A 23,391-nucleotide genomic window follows, 5' to 3' on the forward strand; every position below is an offset into this window, starting at 1 on the left:
GGATTTTTGTGTTTTCTAACGCAGGTCCCATATCTTTACTATTAAGACGTAGTGGGCTTTGCTGTTATTCTCTCTTTTTACCTTTGGTCTTTAGTAAATAACTGCAAGCAGGTAACATCTTTATTTTAATGATATTTATTCTGGTTGCAGATAATTGCTATTGATTTCTTAAGCTATATCTCAAAATAACATACCCACATTTTCTGATAAAGCTGATTTCTAAGAAAATGAGAATAATGAATAAGGAGGTTTACAGTCCTCAAAGGGAAAAATGGCTAAATTCAGAAGGACAATGTAGAGAAACAACTAAATGGGGGATTAAGCTCATAATGAAATGCATCTCTATGAGCATTTTACTAGAAAATGTTTTACTAGGAAAAAAGTAGAGATTTAGAAATACATAGGAGTTTGGTAAATCATTCTGTTCATAATATTAAATGACTTAACACAGTGGTCCTCAAACGCGTGGGCCAGCAGCACAGCATCATCCGGGAACTTGTGAGAAATGCAGGTTCTTGGGATCCACCTGCAACCCACTGAATCAGAAACTCTGGGGTGGGACCCAGAAACCCGTGTTTGAACAAATCCTCCAGGGGATTCTGCTGCATGCTCAAGTCTGAGAACCACAGAATCTAACATGTTACTTACATTAGTAATTTTTCAAATTGGACACTGCTGTGGACCCCACCTCACTCCCCCTATCCCCCTCCCCACCTGCAGATTCTCCTCCTGGTAGAGACTGAACACCTAAGTTTTGTTTCTAGGTCTGTTTTCTAGGGAATATAGCTGGAAAAAAAGATATAGGACCACTTCATAAGATTTTGTTAGAATAAGTAAAACGACTTAAAGAGATACCCTAAACGTAAAGGATTTCACTTGAATAATGCAGTTAAGAATAAAGCCACAACGCCCCATTGCGCCTGAGCCTTCTTCCGCCTGCATTCTCTTCTCTCTTTTCCTTTTTCCACAGCCCAGCCCACCCAGATGGAGGGGAAAGCAGAGGCTTCAGAAACAAAGCAAAGAGGGATTAGAAAATAGACAGTGAGATAAAGGGGCTGGACAAAGAGGAAGGCACCGGGAGGTGAAACCAGCATGGTAACTGAGACGGATGCCCTGCAGGGCTGCTCTTCCCCACGAGACGGTGCAGCAGCTGCCTTGTAGGCTGGAGACTCTCACGACGCGACGGGTGGGGCTGTGTGGACCACCAAACGGCACAGTTGGTCGTGGGTGGGCCGTGTCTATCTAAAGGGGTTGGGTTCAAAGCTGAGGAAACCACGACCTGCTCAGGAAATAAGACTTAAGAAATCCACATTGGCTTCCAACTGCCAAGGGCCACAGAGATCCACGTATTTATGAATTCCTCTCTCTCCCAATTTCCAGCTAAAAGGGCCCAACCAATACAATCCTAAAAATTGCAAACCACAGACAGAAACTAGAGACATGTCCTGCCCAGAGACCTAAAGCTTCGGGAGTTTCAGCAGAAAGCAAAGGGGGTCTGAGTCCAGCCAGGTGGGCACCGCCTGCTGCCACAGAACCTGGCTAAGGGAAGCAAGCCTGTCGGGGAGCTGAGCAAAGACACTCAACCCTTGTCCCCTCCCCTCTCTATGCCCCTCACTCACAGCTCCTGGGCTGGAGCCAAGCCTTGAGGAAGTGGGAGGGTTCTGGGCATCCAGCTGGTGCAGGAGCCTGCGGTGTGGGCTGCCGGCGACCGGCTGGGAGGGCTGGGCCTGAGTTGCACGCATGTCTAGAGGGGGTTTGCGGGACAGATACTCCAGGGTCAGCTGCTGAATGGCTGGAAGCAGAGGCGGTTCCTTCCTTGCCCAGCTGTCTTGTGCAGCCATGTCAACCCCCCACGAGGAGAAGCTGCCAGAACTCTCTGAGCCCGTGGAGGTCTCCTCTTGATCCCATGCAAACCAGAGAAGAATCACAGTCAGTGGGAACCGGCAGAACTGAACAGACACCGCGTACTCCTCACCAGGCTCCGAGTCGGCCACGTGCCCATCTGCAGACACAAGCAGAGGAAAGCGCCCAGGCTGGGGCAAGCCTCCGAAAGTCAACCGAGAACCATCTGAATGTTCGGAGCAAATGGTTCTCGGTGATAAGTGGCTGCAAGAAACAGGATCACTAAGAACCCTAATTCAGAGTTTCGGTGAGACGCCAGGGGCCATCACATCGATAAAGTAAGAGCGGTTCGTCGGGGGAAAAGGAGCAATCTGCAAAAAGGAATTGCTGGAGATTAAAAGCGCAACTGCTGAAATTAAAAACAAACGGAGGCAGTGAGTAGCACTGAGGAACGCTGGGGACGAGCGAGTTAGTGACTTCGAACATCCGTTTGAAGAAGTTTTCCAGGAACCTGAGAAAAAAGGCAGAGGAGACACCTGAGAGAAAAGAAGAGAAGCACAGAGCAGTCCAAGGTGCTAACGCTGGTTTTTCCATAAATGGGAACCCATAAGGGGGGAGGAGAAGTTATGATAAGGTGCAGAGAGAAATTCTGTAAGCGGAAGGAAGATTTGAGCCCAGTGACCGGCAGGAGAGGTCCCACTGCATTGTAAATACCTGCACTTCAATCCCCACACCCACCCTCGCTTCAGAGACCCCTGAGTGTGAGTAGGGGGCCTGGAGATGAAAGATGTGTTTCCTCCGTACTCAGCACCACAGGCACCTGAGCTTCCACCCTCTGTCCCTGCCCTTGTCCCATCGCACACCCTCCTGCCCCTAGCTTGGGATTCAGCTTTCTCTGGGGCGGTTAAGTCAGGCATTGGTCTATATTTATTGATATGGAAAGAGACCTACACTTTAGTAGATTTAAAAATCAGGTTACAGGGCTTCCCTGGTGGCGCAGTGGTTGAGAGTCCGCCTGCCAATGCAGGGGACATGGGTTCGTGCCCCGGTCCAGGAAGATCCCACATGCCGCGGAGTGGCTGGGCCCGTGAGCCATGGCCGCTGAGCCTGTGCATCCGGAGCCTGTGCTCCGCAACGGGAGAGGCCACAACAGTGAGAGGCCCGCGTACCGCAAAAAAAAAAAAAAGAAAGAAAAAGAAAAATTTAATCAGGGAAGTGAGAAAATGAGGAAACAAAGGAAGGCAGTCAAGCGAGACAAAATAATAATAGTTTGGCCATAAAACAAAATCAAGGGCTACAGTTCCTCCTCAAGGGCTATAGATAATATCCTGAGCCATATCCTTGAGTTGTTTTGCAGATACTTAAAGCCTCCACCAGGTGGAAGAAGTTAACTATATACTGACGACCAGCACGTAGACCAGTTGGAAACAGAAGGCTGATGATGATGATTCCAGAAATACCACCATTACCTCACCACCAACTAAATGGAAGAACGTTCATGAGGTGATCACGCACCCTGCAACCCTCTCCCTCACCTTGCCTTTAAAGATCCTTTTCTAAAAGCCATCAGGGGGCTTCCCTGGTGGCGCAGTGGTTGAGAGTCCGTCTGCCAATCCAGGGGACACGGGTTCGTGCCCCGGTCCGGGAAGATCCCACATGCTGCAGAGCGGCTGGGCCCGTGAGCCATGGCCGCTGAGCCTGCGTGTCCGGAGCCTGTGCTCCGCAATGGGAGAGGCCACAACAGTCAGAGGCCCACGTACCGCAAAAAAAAGAAAAAAAAATTCTCTGTGCCAGAGAATATTCAATGGAGAAAAACAGTCTCTTCAGCAAGCGGTGTTGGGAAAGTTGGAGAGCCGCATGTAAATCAATGAAGCTAGAACACACCCTTCACACCATACACAAAAATAAACTCAAAATGGCTTAAAGACTTGAATATAAGACAAGACACCATAGAACTCCTAGAAGAGAACATAGGCAAAACATTCTCTGACATAAACCACACCAATGTTTTTCTTAGGTCAGTCTCCCAAGGCAATAGAAATAAAAGCAAAAATAAACAAATGGGACCTAACCAAACTTAAAAGCTTTTGCACAGCAAAGGAAACCATAAACAAAATGAAAAGACATCCTATGGACTGGGAGAAAATATTTGCAAATGATGTGACTGACAAGGGATTAATTTCCAAAATGTGCAATCAGTTCCTACAATTCAATAACAAAAAAGCAAACAACTCAATTGAAAAATGGGCAGAAGATCTAAATAGACATTTCTCCAAAGAATACATACAGATGGCCAACAGGCACATGAAAAGATGCTCAGTATCAGTAATTATTACAGAAATGCAAACCAACACTACAATGAGGTACCACCTCACACAGGTCAGAATGGCCATCATTAAAGAGTCTACAAATAACAAATGCTGGAGAGGGAGTGCTGAAAAGGGAACCCTCCTACACTGTTGGTGGGAATGTAAACTGGTGCAGCCACTATGGAGAACAGCATGGAGCTTCCTCAAAAAACTAAAAATAGAGTTTCCATATGATCCTGCAATTCCACTCCTGGGCATATATCAAGACAAAACTATAATTTGAAAAGATACATGCACCCCAATGTTCATAGCAGCACTATTCACAATAGCCAAGACATGGAGACAACCTAAATGTCCATCAAATGGGTAAAGAGGATGTGGTGTATATATACAATGGGATATTACTCAGCCATAAAAAAAGAATGAAATAACACCATTTGCAGCAACATGGATGGACCTAGAGATTATCATACTAAGTGAAGTAAATCAGACAGAGAAAGACAAATACCACATGATATCTCTTAGATGTGGAATCTAAAATACGACACAAACGAACATATCTATGAAACAAAAACATGCTCACAGATATAGAGAACAGACTTGTGGTTGCCAAGGGGGAGGGGGGTAGTGGAGGGAAGGACTGGGAGTTCAGGGTCAGCAGATGTAAACTATTATATAAAGGATAGATAAACAACAAGGTCCTACTGTAGAGCACAGGGAACTATATTCAGTATCCTGTGATAAACCATAATGGAGAAGAATATATATATGTATAACTGAATCACTTTGTGTACAGTAGAAATTAACACCACTTTGTAAATCAATTATACTTCAATAAAATTTAAGTCTTTGTCCCCAAACTAAGCTTTCTCAGCAGCCTCTGCAGATGGCCTCTTCCTCCATTTGTGTCTTGTGTTCACTTTGTTTATTTTTTGTTCTTTCGGTGGTTTGTATTTGAGAGCCGGAATAAGTGGGATTTGACAATAGAATTATATTCATAACATTTCCAATTGTTTAGAATCAGGAAAAGAGGTTTGAGAAAACAATCTCAGCAGAGTCTGGGCCAGGATTTTTGGTTAGAGCACTTCAAGGAAGTCTGGGACAATGGGATTATTGACTAAACTCCACCCCGAGAACACTGCTTTGCAAGTGTTTCCCCATCGTGACTGCTGAGTTTATAATTATAATATTTGACCCAAAGCACAGAACAAACTTTGTAATCTATATTACTCTGAACACTATTTCTAGTACACACACACACACACACACACACACACACACACACACACAAAACAGTGTATTTCCCAAAGTCCTTAAGATGCCCGGAACTGCCCTTGTCCAGGTGTTGGGGGTGTTAGAAGGAAGGCTTGAAAGGCATCTCAGCTCCTTTCCCAGGACTGAGATGCACTTTGACTCTGTTAGTTCCAGGGCACAATTAACGGATCATCCAGGATTGCCACTCTAGTTCCTCATGGGACCCAAGACCACATTACCATTAGTTGTTCAAGGTCCCACACTGAAAATCTTTGCTTCTTACTACATTTTAAAAACAAGTTGTTTTTCCTTATGATTACTTGGCGCTATTGAAACAAACAAAAAAAATGTAGATGGACTTCATGAAGACCCTGTTTTAAGGCTCCTTAAAGCAGATGTCAGGGCGGGTAGTGCCTTGAACACGCATTAACCAAATAAGCAGGACACAGCAATACAGCAGCTCAGCAGCCTGGCCATTTGAGTCCACACATCCAGGTGTTCAGGTGAATAAATATAGAGATGATGTCTCATCACAGGTACTCTGGCAGGCTTCACATCTGGAATCTAGTGGCTGAAACTTATTTTTACTGACCCCTAATATTTACTGAGTACCCTAGAGTCAAGCTTTCAATTAGTCGTATACACCATCTCATTTAATCCTCCCAGCAACCCTGTGAGGTAGACATGATTATTACCCTCATTTTACAGATGAGGAAACTGAGATTAGGAAGATGAGGAAAGCAGTTGGAGGTTACATGCTCGTCAGCAGGTGGAGAGGAGCCTGACCTGAAACGTCTAACTCCTAAGTCCACCCCCTGTGACACCCCATATGCCCCGACCTGCCACCCTTGCAGCCTCATACAAAGAAATGCAGTTTTTAAAAGTTGCTGGGGGCTTCCCTGGTGGCGCAGTGGTTGAGAGTCTGCCTGCCGATGCAGGGGATACGGGTTCGTGCCCCGGTCCGGGAAGATCCCACATGCCGCGGAGCGGCTGGGCCCGTGAGCCATGGCCGCTGAGCCTGCGCGTCTGGAGCCTGTGCTCCGCAACGGGAGAGGCCACAACAGTGAGAGGCCCGCGTACCGCAAAAAAAAAAAAAAGTTGCTGGAATATACGTTCTTCATTTAAGCAGGTGCAAGAGATCATTCTTTAACTACTTTTACTTGGATAGATGTATATACTGCAGCAAATATCCAAAACTCTCTTGTGCTGAGTTTTTTTTAAACCCTTGGCATTTTTCTTTAAACAAATGTTTAATAATTACTTAGACTTCATTAAGCGCTCTCTTTTCAGTAGGTGAGCTACTACTTCCATCATATTTCTGCCAACTGAATATTGCCTCATGCTTGCAGTAAAATTTTCTGCTACCGGTCTAACGTTAAAAAGATGTTGGTATCACACCATACTTTTGCTCTCTCTTTAAGCATTACTCTAGCAGTTTTATATTGCTCTTAGAACCAATTGCTTGGCGGGGGGCAGGGTGGGGGGAGTACAAGCTCTTGAGTACAAGAGGTATGTATGCATCTTGGTCCTAAAATTATGTTTGTTTTGCAAAGGAAGGAAGGTTCTAGAGTAGAGTGTCACCTTGACTGTTTATGTCTTTTTATTGGCCCAGAGTAGGCTGAACGGCAGGAAAACAGATCATTGCTAAGACTGCACTGCTTAGGTCGAAATGACAGGGCATTTCCGAAGGGCGGTGGTGCCGACTGGCTGCACTCAGGTGGACCTGGCTGTTTGTGAGACCCCGCTTCAAGCCACATCAAAGGTCCAGGTCTGGTCTGATAAGTTTCTGGAGAGAGACGCTGCCACCAAGGTGTAAGGTGACCACGTGGTCTTTCTCACAGTGCTGTCCACCAACCCACCTGGGGAAGCGTTAGGTGCCAGACTTCCAAAGCGAGCCACTCAGAAAATAACGGGCACCCACTTGGTCCGTCCCTCCTGGTGTCCCTGGGAGGCAGAGATGCTCCAGCCACTGTCACTGCAGTGCTTACAAGTGAAGCTGGACACGAGACATTCATTTATTTTAATTACTTAATTCTTAAACCAGAGGTAGGCACCCATCCTAGAAAAGGCCTGAACGGCCTTGCCGCTGCCAAGTCTTTCTCTCTTTCTTGTGTCTCTTCTTGATCCACATCTGCTCCAAACTGGATATTGCAGCCCTCACCGACGAGCCCCACGGTCCCGGGATGGTGTAAGTCCCGGGAAACGCCCCTGTCAGAGGCCGGCGTCCTCTCGCTAAACTGGGGGGCTTTGGGTGACTTTGGGTAAGCCAGGGGAGAGTCCTCTGTCCTGCCAGATATGGCCACAACAGAAGGCACGTCTGGATCTTGTACTCTGCCCAGCCTGAGAGCAGCAAAAGCAGCTAAGCACAGTGAAAACACTTGTCCAGGAGGCTCCCGGTGCCAGGCATGTTGTCGTGCAGTGAGAAGGGAGCAGGGCTAGGCTCCGGTTTGCTCGAAGCTCCCAGCTGAGCACCGGTGATGCAGTATGTGAAACAGAATACAAGGTGGAATGTGTTGAAATCTCACAAGAGAAACACAGAATGCTACGCAAGCACAAAGCAGAGAGAGATGCAGTCCAGCTGGGAAGTACATGCCAGGAAAGGCTTTTGGAGGAGGCAGTGTTGGAGCCGGGCCGTGAAGATCTGGTTGTGTTTTGACACACACAGATGAGGTGGAAGCCAAGGGAACAGGGTCACCAACGAGATACAGGATTACGCATGGGGCAGGATTGCAGTACGAAACTAGATCACAGAAAAACTGGACCATGAGTCTTAATAGCAATGGGCATGTTGATAGCTCTATACGGTTTCTAAAGCATTTTATTATTAAGTATTCTATTTGATTCATACAAAATATGAACTTAAGATTCTTATCAGGTTTTATTTTCATGAAGCTTCAAATGAGGGAATAAATGCGAATGTATTTTAAACACTGTAAAATGTGACATGAAGTAAGATGTGAGTACTTACTACTAATGATTAGAACGTATTAGAGAGTATAGTATAACTAAGTCAAATGTACATGCTTCGATTAATACATACCAGCTCCCTTCTAACCTAGCTTGATAAATAATAATGTCAGATGGGCTTCCCTGGTGGTGCAGTGGTTGAGTATCTGCCTGCCAATGCAGGGGACACGGGTTCGAGCCCTGGTCTGGGAGGATCCCCCATGCCGCGGAGCAACTAGGCCCGTGAGCCACAACTACTGAGCCTGCGCGTCTGGAGCCTGTGCTCCGCAACAAGAGAGGCCGCGATAGTGAGAAGCCCGCGCACCGCGATGAAGAGTGGCCCCTGCTTGCCACAACTAGAGAAAGCCCTCGCACAGAAATGAAGACCCAACACAGCCATAAATAAATAAAGCAAACTGTCAACAAGTAAAAATAAAATAAAAACACTATTATAAAAAAATAAATAAAATAATAATAATGTAAGAGCACTGACAACACCTGGTTCTGACGCTGCATCTCCACTGCTTTCTGTGATTAGTTTTTAGAAAGATAGGGTTACAAGGGGACATTCACATGGTTGCCCAGATATAGGACTAGAAAGCCTCTGAGCTTTCCTACCCAAGGCCACACATCATGGAGCAGAGACCAGCATGCCCTGCTGTGCGTGCTCTGAACCCCTGCCCCACGGAATCGGTGTAAAACCGAGTCACTTTGCTGTACAGCAGAGATCGGAACAACACTGTAAATCAACTGTACTTCAATAAAAAAAAAAAAAGTGGTGGTTTTAAGTCACTAAGTTTTGGTGTAATTTCTTCTACAGCAATAGGAAGTGGAATTTCAACTTCATCTGCAATGGTTCCTTTCTTTTTAGAAAAAAATCAAAAGTAACTATGACAAAATGCTAACATTCGTTCATCTTGGGTGATGAGTGTGTGGATATCTGTTATGTTTTTCTTTGAAAAATTTTATATTTTTTAATTGAAACATTTACATGAAATACATTTGTGTTTCTAACATAAAACAGCATTGTTGAAATTTCCAGTAAATCTCTAAGTGCTTGTGTTAAAAAGAAGAGACAGAGGGAGTTCCCTGGTGGCCTAGTGGTTAGGATTCCGGGCTTTCACTGCCGTGGCCCAGGTTCAATACCTGGTCGGGGAACTAAGATCCTGAAAGTCATGCGGGCGTGGCCAAAAAAAAAGAAAAAAGATAGAAAGCATTCCAAGAGACTTACATGGAAAGCTATTGTATTTTACTTTGTCCATTTAAGGATTCAACGATGGAGATGAGACTATCATAAAGTAGTCGATAAACATCACAAGCACATCACAGGACTCGCTCTGATAATGGGTCTCCACGGTAGTAAATTCTGATACTGTTTTCCATTACAGGCACAGCTCGTCTTATTGCACTTTGCAGATATTGTGTTTTTTTACAGATTGAAGGTTTGTGGCCACCCTGCATCAAGCAAATCTATCGGCACCATTTTTCCAACAGCATAATTTTTTAAGTAAGGTATGTACATTTTAGGTTTTCTTAGACATAATGCTATCACACACTTAATAAACTACGGTGTAGTGTAAACATAACTTTTATACGCACTGGGGAACCAAAGAAATTGTGTGACTCGCTTTATTGCAATATTTGCTTTATCGCAGTAGCCGTAGGTGTGTACTTACAAATGAGTTTAAAATTTTCATAATACTCTGGAAAATGTTAGCATGCTACAGCAGCATTATTTACATGATTTTTTGAGACATTAATGGATTCTGACCTGACTGGGAAGGTTTAACAAGTAAACACAGGCATTCAGGGGTAGTTTATCAATACACTCTGTCATGCTTTGGAGATTGTGTTGTTTACAGATGGAGTGTCACTGCAAAAGTAAAGAACAAAGGCAAAATGAAGTCATCACGATGAAAATCTCCTAAAAGCGCCCGCTTTCCACGTAGGCACTGGGTAATCATGGCAACAGTGGAGCTAATGAAATACGTGACAGTTAAGCTAAGTTACTTCAACATTTTACTAAATAGAGTATTTTCTGCGGAGCGTCTCCAGATTTGGGATCCAGGGTTCCTGGAAGTGAGCAGGAACCAGCAGACGGGGGAACGCCCAGCAGCGCCCATTTGTTTAAATGTGCTTGGCTTCAGCACACATTGGACAGGGCTGCACAAGTGAAACGGGAGACGCATTGGGACGCACAAAATGAGCAGAACAGTGAAATGTGAACTGGTGACTCTGGCAGCAGGGTCACTAGGGAGTACGAATCACGCTCCTCCCTGGAGCACAGGTGGCAGGCACCCTGGGGTTCCACACCGGAGCAGGAGCGAGGGCCAGTGGGCAGCAGCCTGGGGTCTCCAGAGACCGTGGCGGGGTGGGAGGGGACCGCACCGGCCGAGGGGAGAGTGAAAGGTGAGAACGGGGAGGCCGTGAGACAAGATAACCCTTCGAAGAAACGTGCTTCTGAGGGCGAAATACGGGTCCTCAGCTGTGGGCAGACAACAGACATCGGGGAGGGGCTGTGTAGACCAGACACACTGGAGCGCGTTGCAAGGCGGGCAAAGATGCTCGTGGAGGGGACAGGGCGGGGCGCGGGGAGGCAGCACTGGCCTGAGAAGCGGGCAGGACCCAGCACAGGGGGAGACACACACCGTCTGTGGGAAGGGATGCTGTGACTTCCAGCATGATGTGTCGTCAGGAGGAAAGGGTGGGAGCGGGTACGGGTGCCTTTCTTGTTTTGGCGGCAGGGCACGGAAGAAGCCTCTCATCCCGGGTCTTCGGTTGTCAGGAAGTGTAAAGGGAGGGCTTTGCTGAGAGTGAGGGGCAAGAGTGAGGGGCAAGGGGCAGTTCGTGGAGAACGAGAGTGAGAGAGGCTGAGGACCCGGCAGGAAGGCCAGGCGGCGCTGAGGTCCCGCGGCCGGGGGGGACGGGGCCCCGAGCCGCGGGGTGAGGGTCCCGCACGGCGCTCCGCAGCCCCGGCTGCAGAACGGGACCCGGAATCTAAGCGGGACGGGGCTGGAGAGGAGTTAGGGTCCAGGGCGGGGGGCGCAGGGGCCTGCGGAGGCTTGGGGCAGGGCCTGCGCACCTCGCTCACCTGGCGACCCCGTGCCTACGACCCACCTGGCACACACCGGCCACTCCGTAGCCACCGCCTCTCGAAGGCAGGGCTGGGCATCCCCGGTGATGGCCGTGGCTTTCCGGGGGACTGGTGGGCGGAGGACCGGGGCACCGGAGCCTCCGTGCGGCAGAGGAAGGTTCGATGCCATCCGAACATCAGGCAGGAACGTGAGATCGACGCCGGATCGAGGCACCTGAACGGTTTCATAGACAAGAGTCTTGCTTTTGCTCTCTGAATAGAAAGTTACGTGACCAAGATGATGTTTTCCTAAGACCCATTTAGAGCTGCGCAAGCTGGACCGGAGGGGAAACACGGCTGTGAAAGAAACGCCGCCAAGGAGCAAGGAACTGAGTTTCTGCGAAGAACCAGACTTCACGGGAACTTGACTTAAGGACGGCCCTGTGCGAGGTGAGCCAATCATCATCACAACGGAAAAGTTCGCGAAAGCGAACCTCCTTCTGGACCAGGGGCCCCTCGCAGTGGGACCCCGGCACCGCCAGCATCAGCAGCAACGGGGGGACCTGGAAATGCACATTCTCAGGCCCGACCCCAGACCTGTTGATTCAGAAGCACTGGGGTGGGGTCCAGCAAGCTGTTTTCACAAGGCCTCCTGGTGACTCGACACTTTGAGAGCCACTGCTCTGGAGGCAGACGGCAGGGACGGGACACTGGTGTGGGGTGAGCTTGGCCTCAGGACAAAGCCAACTCACACTGCCCTGTCTTGGGCACATCACACAGGTGTTCCCAGCCTCAGAGATTCCGTCCTTTGGAAAATGCGAAAATAACACTTCCCTCATAGGCTCTTTTGATGCTGATGATAATATATTCAAAGCGCCTGGAACATACCTAACTACTATGTTTTTATGATCGAAAATAAATTCGGTAATCAAAATGGCCCCCAAGAGTACATAATCTCAGACAGACACATAAATTAATGATTCATGAATCAAGTAAATGTATCTTGTCACTTAGTAAAAAAAAAAAATCACTAATAGAAAACAATATGAACTGGATAAGGCAAAATATAACGTGGTCACTAAGACATTTAAACAGACGCTCTCTATTAAAAGGGAGGTCGATGAAATCTTAGTTCCTCTGCATGGAGCAATCGCCTTTTTGACGATTCGGGTCAAGGGAGGCAATTATAGGCTTCACGAATCCACTTCACCCGCTTCGCTTTCTGATCCTGCGCTGAGCGAAGGAAAGTCCTTCTGTCATCTTATGACAGTTTCCAGGCTGAGTGAGTTTGATGCCAGAGGCTTTTATTCTCCCCCAAGCTGTCTTCTCTCAACAGGCCTCCTCTTTTCTGAGAGTCTTTTCATTCACATAAGCAACTAGTAAACAACAAGTAAAGCAACTTTGGGTAAGAGATCATCAATAAAGTTCTTTCACTAACTAGAAGCTTTCACAGCCTTTCTCTCTCGTGGGCCTTGCTGAGAAGGAATCTGGTGCCTCTTCCTTTGCTGAAAACCCACTGTCATTTGCATGCTTTCATTTCCAGGTTTGACTTGCTGAACAAAATAACTATAGTTCCTTTGAACGCTCTGCATGCATTCTCCTCGTCAGTTTTTAATGTAGCACGACCATAAGTTAATTCAGCTTTATCGCTACTTTAGCACCGTCTTTGGCAAAAGAGTATCTCGATTAGTTAAGAGAGAAGTGTAAGCGGCCGTAACGGCAAGCTCTCTCCTTCAAGATCTCTGTGTAGCAGTCCCTACTTTCAATCGTCAATTTGCCATGCAGAGGTTTTTAAGTATATGACTGAAATCACGTAATATGCACACATTGTTATCTCAGCCTCTTGTTTTAACTTATAATTGCATCATAAACATTTCTACATTATTATCTGTCAATTCAGTTTTATCATCCCTGTCATATTGTATCAAATGGGTACATTCTGTTTATTTAACCATATTACACATCTGCATTGTTCACAGCTCTTTATTAGTATACATCTTGTAAATCATTCTTTCTACCTGTGGAGTGCTCGGAATGACCCACTGTCCTGGTCTGCCGGGGTTTCTCCCAGGTTTAGCGCTGAAAGTCCTCAGTCACAGGGAACCCCCTCAATGCCAGGCAATCTGGGACAGCTGGTCACCCTAAGAGACCAGCAAGCAGAAGACGAAAGTGGTGGCTGGCATGAAGAGCACGGTACCATAAGGTGGAAACTCCGCAGACAAAGGGGGGATGCAAGGCAGCCCCCTTGCAAGGGCACAGGGAGGGTGGGCATAGGGAGTCTGACATAAGGGTGAACCAAAAGTGGGCATGCAGATGTGTGGAAACAGGGAGGCAGAAAGCCACTGGGCGTGGCCCTGCTAAGGTTTCGGGCCAGAGTCTGTGCAGGAGCTAACGATCTGTTGGTTCCTTGTCGCATTCTCCCTGCCCCCTCGGGTCTTCTAGGCGCCACCTGCCTCCTGAGCTGGCCCATGGGAGCTCTGATCACCTGATGCAGGCCCCCCCCCAGCTGCTGGCCTCCTGCGCCTCTGGGCTCCGCCTCTGGGCTCCAGCTGAAAGCGTGAGGGAGTTAATGCCTGGGAGGGAACATCTGACCCCAAGGAGGCAGAACCCAGGGAATGTTCTTCCTCCCTTTTCCCTCCCCAGCTCTGTCCTCCACCCTCTACTCAGCTTCTCGGGGGTCAGTTGCACAGGGGCTTAGAGGATGCAGCGGTGAGGGGTCCACTCCCTTCTCCCCGACCTCACCTCCCTGGCCCCGCTTCTGCGCCCTGGCTGCCCTGAGACGTAAACTAGCACATACGCCCTGTCTCAGGCTCTGCTGTGTGGGAACTCAGATGAAGACAGTTCCTCCCCGGAGAACCAAAGGACAGTGGGAAAAGGGCAAAGTAAAAAAGAAAGAGATGACGGATCAAAGGCATCTCGTTTCAGGATGACTTGCAGAGTTATCTAGTCATGACTTCCAGAACCTAGTCCCCCAGAAGGTTCTGAACAGTATCTGCCCCCTCGTCTTCCTAACTAGGAAGATTATATGATCACTGAAGGCAAAAGTGATGCCTGAAATTCTCTATTTGAGATCACATAAAAGCATAATAAAAGCTATGGATTAACTAGAAGGCAATACTGGGAATGCACTACTGGACTTGATGATTGAATGATGACATTTTATAAAGGAGACTTTTGAGGTGGAAACTGAGAGACATCTTCCATGTGACATGCTCAGGAAAGGCCTCCATCCACGCCTCAGTCAGTGGTCTGCATCCGAGGACACAGCATCCCCAGGTGAAATCGTCATGTGTACCGACCTTCAGCAGTGCTGCCTCTGACTCCCACAGGCGGACAGCTCTGGGGAAGTCTCAGGTCAGCCGTCACAAGAGGATAAAGAAATCTGCAGGCTCAGTACACATCAGATGCATTCAGTCTCTAAAGCGCAAATCTACGCATACGTTGACTTTCAAAGATGTTTGGTTGTGTACTGAAATTTAACTCAAAGAAGCTGAACAAGACTCAGGAAAAGATGCTCCCAACACCTTCCCAAGAAAATATCTTATGTACAATCATAAGGGATGCTGACACTCCAACTTCTGAGTTTGAAAACATTTTTGTTAAGTTGGTTGTTTTGATTAAAATATAGAATTTTGGATCTGGAAGGGATCCTGGGGAATATTGATCCTGTATCTTTTCAAACATTATTTTAGAAGCAGAACTCTATTTCCCCTCTTAAAAACAAAACAGAAAAAAACTAAAAAAAAAAACAGAATCTTAACACCAAAATAAAACTGATAAAAGTAAGATCACTTTCCTGAAGGGGGCAGGCATTGCAATGCCTAGGGTCACCAAAACAGTCTGAAACCCACTAACCTAGATCCTAACTACATTTCTAGGTTATAGGTCAATTCATTCAATAGGCCAGGGCCTGGGGTGGTTTCTAAGGCATCTTACAAGACCCATTAAGTGTCTTGGGTAGAAAAATCCATTTCCTTCTTTTTACCCCTTTGTCTCTTCTGAACCTCAAGGGCAGAAGGCTGGGTTAATTATCATGTATTATAATCATTGGTGATAAGAGACCCATATCTTATTTTATTTATTCTATTTTGTCCCTATTCCTATTCCCATCCCATCCCCACAAATGAACCATCCTGATGTGTCAAGGTATATCTTTTGTTTGCATTCTTGCAGAATCTACATATTTTTAATTTCATGTCAAAGGCACAGCTTTCCTGATGCTTGTTCAGCCTCTTTTTGTTAAATTTCAGTATACAACAAAACACCTTTGAAAGTCAACGTATGCGTAGGTTTGTCTCCAACTCCTTGCTGCCCAAATAACGCTGCAGTGAACATACCTGCCTCCTGATAGATTTGAGATGTTACTTTGGGACTCATGCATGGGAGTGGAATTGCTGTGTCACAGTATATGTTTGTAGACACCTAATTTGTATCAGTAGTTTCAGATTGTTCTTGAGAACAGCTCCACCTGCCCTCCAGCAGTAGATCTGAAATCTACCAACAGTTGGTACCAGGGGGCTTTTTGGTTTCTAACCAGCCTAACAAGGGTAAAGTGCTATCTTGTTTGTATCTGCATTTCTCTGATGATGAGTGAATCTGCATGGGCTTCCTATGCTGAATGGCCTTTTGGGTTTCCTTTCATGAAAACTGTCTACATCCTTTGTCAATTTTGCTACAAGGCTTGCTATCTTCTCCTTGGTGATTTATGGAAGTCCCTTTCATATTCTAGAGCTATCAATTAATCTCTTGTTGGTTCAGACATCAAAAATATCTTTTCCAATTCTTCCATCCTGTAACGCCTGACTTGGGGCAAATTACTTAATCTCTCTGCACCTTCCTTTCCTTCTCTACAAAACAGGGATAACAGCCCACGCCTCACAGCGTGTGTGACGATTAAATGAGTTCATTATGTTTTAAATAGTTTAAATAGTTAAAACATAAAACATTATGCTTAAATGTCATCCGGTAATTAAAAAGACAATCAGGTTTCTAAGCAGGAAAGTGTGTCAATAACTATCAGATTACATGCAGTATATTATAGTATGGCTTTCTGTGCCTATTGGCTATTAAGCTACTTTCATGGATTACATTGTAGTGTCTATTCAGTGTCAAGAGAACTGGGTTGCTTAATGCATAGAACAACTAAGCCCAAATTTATCTCAACCCCAAACTGAATCTCAATATTCATAATTCCTGCCCCACCATCACTGCCCTGTGTTCATTTCATAGATTTCAGGGGCAGAGGGGAGTCTTTCGGTCTTTTCTCTAAGGCCAGATTCTCATGACAGGCCAAGCAAACTGTGACATGATATGGCCATTGCAAACTGCCCCAAAATGTGAAGCAAATTTGTGTAATTGACCCAACTAGAACATAGGCGTGAGCCACATCGGTGGTTTTCTAACCACAGCATCTTTAGAGAAACTTTTGCTGTCCAGATTTACTGAAGGATTTCTTGTGCTTGTGAATAAAACATGCAATGGAGGGAGCTTCACGTTAGAATGATGTTTTAGTTCTTTTCACAATCTCTCAATCAAACTGGGGCTGGGGAGGAGGCAGTGGGCAGAACTGTCAGTCTGCCTCTGAGCAACCGTGGACCGTAACCCCGCCCAGATCCATAGGGGCCCGAGGGGGGTGAAGAAATGGACGCTGGGGACTTCCTGCCAAAGCTTGTAGCTGTGAGAATCTATTCTGGGTCTTTTCTTAGTCTTCATTACTGGGCTCTAGATGTACCAGCTCTAGGGAGGTGATCCCTGCCATGTCCCTTGGGGCTAGAATCTCAGTGTTCTGCCCAACAAAAGCTTCTAGGGGTTTGCCCCTAATTCCCAGACCCAAGCTGCCTCTCTGAGTGGACTTCCACAATATCTGTAAGCAACAACTGCAATATTACCAGTCACGTAGCACTTAGGTTGGGCAGACAACTGGATATGCACTTTGCATGCGTTAGGTACATAAGCTTCCCATCAGCTCCACCCAGCAGCAATTATTCCCCTTTGGTAAGAACCTGAGCTCGGAACAGTCTCAAACTAAGAAATCTGCCCGTGTTCACACAACTAGTAATCCTGTGTTCTTAGCCACTCACTTGCCTTACCGATAGGCACAATGAACGAGTTATCTACAAGTTGATCATTTCTTCACAGTATTTTGCAACAGTCAAGGTCATTATCTAATTATCTATATAGTGGATAGAGACATAGGTAGTTTTATTTTGTTTTGTAATGCACTTGGTTTGATTTAAAATTCTTCTGGAAGTGCCCTATAGACATACATACTGGATAGGGGAGCGTAGCCATCTGACAGGGATGCTGGCTGGCGGACAAATGGAGGCCTTAGGTAAAGGTGTTATTACCATTATTACCAAGTAGCTGAGACACAGAAAGAGCAAGATTCTCTGTGGGAAAGGTTCTTGGAACAATTCCCTTTACACTACAGAAACTCTGAAATTTATCTCTTTATTTGATTTTTTTGAAGTCGATGCCAAGTTAATTTTAATTACTTTCCATTTAATTTTCTCCTCTGCCCTGGATACTTCATGCTGTCAATTGTCCACGTGACTTCCCTATGAGGGTTTGCTTTGAAACCCTCATCTGAGGGCAATGAACGGGCACTCATTTCTCAATAAATGTCTCCAAAGCATTGCTCTTAAAGAATTATCCACATTAAAAGCCCACACTGTCTTCTCCACGGTCCTTGGATTCCCATAAATGTGCTACCATCAATCTTCAGAATAAAAGGTTCTGGTGCCTAGGCCCCTCTGTTTATGTCTGACAGGCGTCAGCTTACAGCATCCCTCCCTGGGGGCAAGAGACACACATGTCGTCTTTCATCTTGTGCTGTCGGCGGCCGCACGACGCTTCCAGCTGGCAGAAGCCCGTGAAATTAGAGCCACCCTGTGCGTCCGAGGGGCATAAGCCACCTCTGGGAAAGGCATCTGAGACGTGACGCTATCGAGCAGACAGGATGATGAGAGGGTGTTTGCTGTTCTCCAGGGGGAAGCCTTCATCACACACCTGGGAGTGGGTTCACCCGCTTCACATGAGCGCCGTCCAGACAACGGATGCTCTGTCATTTCTCAGAAGGGGCGCAGTACCCCCAGCCCCCTGAGGAGGTGGGCTCCAGAGACTTCACAACACCAACGGCAAAAGTTTTCAAAGCCCTCAGAAGTCACCAATACCAAACTGTCTCACAGGTCCCCCTGTCCTAAGAATCAAGACAATGTTCTTTCCTCTGGGCAGCAGGGCCTGCGGCGGCCCTAGCTCCGTGCAACTATGATGGCCTCACTTGGGTCTCTCACACTGGACACCGCTGTGCTGAAGGCATTTCATAGAAAATCACCATTTTACCAAAGCTGCCCCCGTGTTATACAAGCAGTAATAAAATTAACTTTTCACTGCATAAAAAATAAAATTGCATTCCAGGCAATGATAAACAAATTTGTCTGACATGTGAAACTCTCATGTCTGCATTATGAAGCCAAGAAAAATTAAACAGTTATATTCCAACAACTGCTAAAATAGCTGACATCCACCCAAGAGGAAAATGTCTCCCATCATTTGGGGGAGGAGAGCAAGACAGATGGTTTGCGGTTTCCTGCACAGGAACCAGAATCACCGGTCAGGAGGCACGTGTCTCACTTCTCACCTTATTTGAAGCCTCCAAATTTCCTCCCTGAGCTATTTTCTAAGAAACAAGAAAACACAGTCTCCCACACTTATTTGTAGATTTTATGACCAATCAATACAACACAAGTTAACAAGAAAACCCATAAGAGAAAGGTTATATACTCCCTAAACAGACACAGTCTTGTCAGAATTACTTTCAAATACTTAAATGTCTTGACACTTAAGTTAAATGTTAAGTTTAACGTTAAATTGTTAATAATCAGATAACTGGGGCCAAAGCGGGTGAGTGTGGACAGGCTTGTGAGGCTCCGGTTTGTATTTCCTCATGAGTGTCTCAACTTTCTGGTCCCAGTGATGGCCATGAAAATGCAAATCCAGAGCCTCACCTGTCACTTGCTCATCTCTCCTGCTCTGGCCTATAACCCTCCAACAGGGAGGTCCCCTGTCTCAGAAGACTGGGTTTCACAGCAGAATAATCACCTTCGTTTCTGAAGTCCGAGCTTGTCCCCATCCTGCCTCCCTCGGGTGGTTTCCACTGTGTAGGTGGCCCAGGGCGTGTCCCCTCCTCAGATTCCCCATGAAACTCTAGGGTCTACAGCAGATGTTACAGAGGGCGGGGACGGGCACCTGCTCTAGAATGTGGCCACACCCGTGCCATCACCCTCTCCTCTGTCCACACGGTTCACAGCATGCCCGCCAGGAAGTAAGGTGTCCTGGGGAAGAATCCATCCTGATTTCCGGAACTGAACACCTCCAGCTTTTAAGTTAGCTTCATCCCAAGCCACTTTCCCATCTTGCATGGATATGGTAACCCCAAGTTCAGGGTCAGGAATTAAATACCTGAAAATGAACTTGGCTGCAGAATGATAGAGGTAGAGGAACCTTGGAAATCCATTGACAGTTGACCACTCCACTCAGATAAGGAAACAGTGGTCCAGGGATGTTACCTGTCACCCCCAGTCACTCACAGCGACCTGTGCCAGGGTTCCCAAATCTCAGATCAGCACCCTTTCCACTACAACGTCTGCTTCACTGATTAATCGGAGACTAGGATCCAAGCTTTCGGAAAATATTCAACGGTAATCACCACACTCATTTTCTGACTTTCATTTTTAATTTCCCTGAACACATCTTTTAAAGTTAAATTCTAAATCAGTCACACACTTTGAGGGACGTGCTTGGCTGGGCCCGTACTAGCCATACAATTTAAACGCAAGATTTTTTTCTTTTTAATCACATTTATTTATTCACCTTCGTATGAGCCCCTACACTGCATCCCTCATGGTTTTCCTCTAGTGTTACACAAGCACCACCCCGAAGTTACTTTGCTTTATTACAAGCACAGAAAAGTTAGAGCACAGCAATCCTTAAAAAGCCATGTTACTGATCTCTCACCCACATAAAAAGGCATTAACTATCATTGGCCATGCTTGTGTCATTGCCATTCTAGAAAGCTACACCAAGAACCTTAAGGAACTTTGCTATTTCCTCACAGAATAGAAATAAACTTCCTTTCTTGGTTATAGTTTAAGAAAAACAATGAGGAAAAATTGGAGAGGTTTTATTTTGTTTTGAAATGTAGGCAGTGTCTCCCCACCCCGCCCCCAATGGCCTTGGAGGGCTCAGTATTGCACCCTTGAACTGCTGCCAGCCAGGCGCCCATGTGCCCCTCGTTGACCTGTGCCCTGCACCTGTGCCCTGCTGCTCCCGGAGCCCAGCTCGGCTGATGACACAGACGCGGCCAAAAGTGCCAGGACAGCTGAGAAAGGCCTTTTCTGCACAATGGACGTCAGCACATAAAAATAATGGCCCCAAAGAGCCAGCCGTCCGGCTCCTTCCCTTTCACGTTCCAGGTCGCATCCCCCAATTAGGATCTGAGGACGACAGAGTCCCCGTGTAGACAGGGGTTGGGTGGTGGCGGCTGTCCCCCTGCTCCAGAGGCCTAGAGCCACTTTCTGCAGGGCCGTGCCCCGCCCCCCCCCCCCCCCCCGGGTGATCTGTCAGAGCCCGTTGGTGTGAAGGGGAGGAAGAAAAGCCCTTGCTGGCTAAGTTATGAAGAAGCAGCACTGTACAAGGTTATCAATAAAACAGACACCTAAGAATAAAACCTGTGAAATTTCTGTAACACCTTCATACTGAAAACTACAAAACACTGTGAGAGAGACTGAATTACGCCTAAGAAAATGCCGCAACACATCACGTTCAAATTACATCAAATACACCATGTTCAAAAAATCAGAATTGTTAAAATGGCCATTTTCTCTAAATTAATATACAGCATTAATGCAAAAATAAAGCAGCACTGTTGAGGGGGAAAGAGCTTGTTAGAGTCTCCGAAGGTCAATTTCAGGGTTGGCTGAGCCAGTTATAAAAGGGGTCAAATATTTCACTCAACCCCTTTCCCGTTCACTTATTAATTTAATCATGGGGTTTATTAAATGCCATGTGATTTCATCACAAAGATATACTGAACAGTCTCTGCCCCCAAGAAAGCTGCAGTCTAGGTCCTGGGTGACCCTGGACGTCCACTCCTCCGCGGCGTCGGGCCTTGCAGGTTTGTTTTTCTCTCCATTTGGACTCAAGGCCTCTGTCGCAACCACGCTCTGCCTGATCATCGGTCAGGCCAAGAAGCATTCTAGTTTGATCCCCCTCTTTGTATTTATTGAAGCAGGAGGCACTGGCGCAGCGCTGTACACCTGCGCCTGGCATTTGTTCAATCCAGATGTCAGCCGGGACAGAAAGAATAACCCAGAACCCTGGAACCCACTGGGTCCCAATGATCAGTACAAGTTCTACTCAGTGAATGTGGATTACAGCAAATGGAAGAAAGAAGGTCCAGACTTCTAAATATCATGTTTCACTATAAAGCTGCTTAGAATGAAGGTCTTCCAGAGGCATCTGCACAATTTTCCACTTAACCAAGAAACGTTTCCCCTCTAAATGCACGAAATCATGCTGGTGTATTTGTGTTGGGGGTTACACTGAAAAAAAAAAGAGAAAGAAAGCTGCAGTCTGATGAGGAAGGTAATAGGCTCAGCACACAGAGAGGGTGGCTGGGGGCTTCCCTGGTGGCGCAGTGGTTGAGAGTCCGCCTGCCGATGCAGGGGACACGGGTTCGTGCCCCGGTCTGGGAAGATCCCACATGCCGCGGAGTGGCTGGGCCCGTGAGCCATGGCCGCTGAGCCTGCGCGTACGGAGCCTGTGCTCCGCAACGGGAGAGGCCACAACAGTGAGAGGCCCGCGTACCACAAAAAAAAAAAAAGAAAGGGTGGCTGGGCAGACGAAGGAAAGCAGACCCCCAGAGTCGGGACAGGGAAGGTACTTCTGGAATAGGTAACTTAGCTGCATCTTTAGGGGAAAAAAAAATGGAACATCCTCAAGAAGAAAGAGGAAAGGTATTTGGAGAAGAGGAAACAGCACGCTCACTGCTCAGGGAGGACAGCCAGGCATGCCCTGGAAGGGCTGCAGCAGGGGTGCCTGCAGAGGAGAGGGGGCCGTAGGGGCCTCAGGCAAGGTCATGGTGACCTTGTGCGCAGACCAAGGGGAGGACTATCTCGAAGGAACCAGCTTCCCTACCATTTCATCAGGTGCCTGCAGCCTCCAGGAAACACACCAAAATGTGTATTTGTCAGGGTAGGCTCACAGTAAGAGCTGTAACAACCCCCCCCCCCCCCACAAATCTCAGCGGTTTAACACAAGAAAGTTTATTCTTCATTAATTTCACATTCCCATGCAGAGGAGGTGGAGGGGAGGAAGACGGGGGTGCCCTCCCTGCAGGCTTCAAGCCCCGATCTTCCAGCTAAGGGCTTTGCTGTCTTTGGGGTCTTCAGGACTCTCTGCCGGCAGATGAGGGAAGGAAGCAAGCAGGGGGATTGCGAGGAGAAACGTTATTCTGGCTCCAGGTGTGTTGCTTCTCCCAACATCACTGACCAGAACACATCACAGGACCGCCCCCCACCAGCTGCAAGGGACATTGGGAAATACAACCTAGCTGTGTGTCCCAGAGGAAAAGTACAGGTGCACGTGTCTTTTTGAATTATGGTTTTCTCTGGGTATATGCCCAGTAGTGGGATTGCTGGATCATATGGTAATTCTATTTTTAGTTTTTTAAGGAACCTCCATACTGTTCTCCATAGTGGCTGTATCAATTTACATTCCCATCAACAGGGCAAGAAAGTTCCCTTTTCTCCACACCCTCTCCAGCATTTGTTGTTTGTAGATTTTCTGATGATGCCCCTTCTGACTGGTGTGAGGTGTACCTCATTGTAGTTTTGATTTGCATTTCTCTAATGATTAGTGATGTTGAGCAGCTTTTCATGTGCCTCTTGGCCATCTGGATGTCTTCTT

General features: G+C 46.8%; 2 protein-coding genes across 2 annotated transcripts in view; one reads left to right on the plus strand and one right to left on the minus strand.

Moving 5' to 3' along the window:
* SLC22A3 (solute carrier family 22 member 3) overlaps nucleotides 1-23,391 on the minus strand; it is an 89,066-nt gene that overhangs the window by 56,688 nt on the left and 8,987 nt on the right. The gene's annotated exons all lie outside the window — the stretch shown is intronic.
* LOC309972264 (cytochrome c oxidase subunit NDUFA4-like) lies at nucleotides 21,122-22,693 on the plus strand. The gene has a single exon (XM_082855879.1). It carries the CDS (start codon nucleotides 21,469-21,471, stop codon nucleotides 21,889-21,891), a length of 423 nt encoding a protein of 140 aa, XP_082712005.1. The 5' UTR covers nucleotides 21,122-21,468; the 3' UTR covers nucleotides 21,892-22,693.

Source organism: Leucopleurus acutus (genome assembly GCF_964270905.1).
Source record: "Leucopleurus acutus genome assembly, chromosome: 15".
Taxonomy (NCBI): Eukaryota; Metazoa; Chordata; class Mammalia; order Artiodactyla; family Delphinidae; genus Leucopleurus; species Leucopleurus acutus.

Bases quoted from the DNA above. Each gene is read 5' to 3' on its own strand.
- LOC309972264 (XM_082855879.1), top strand. From the start codon at position 21,469: ATGGGGTTTATTAAATGCCATGTGATTTCATCACAAAGATATACTGAA.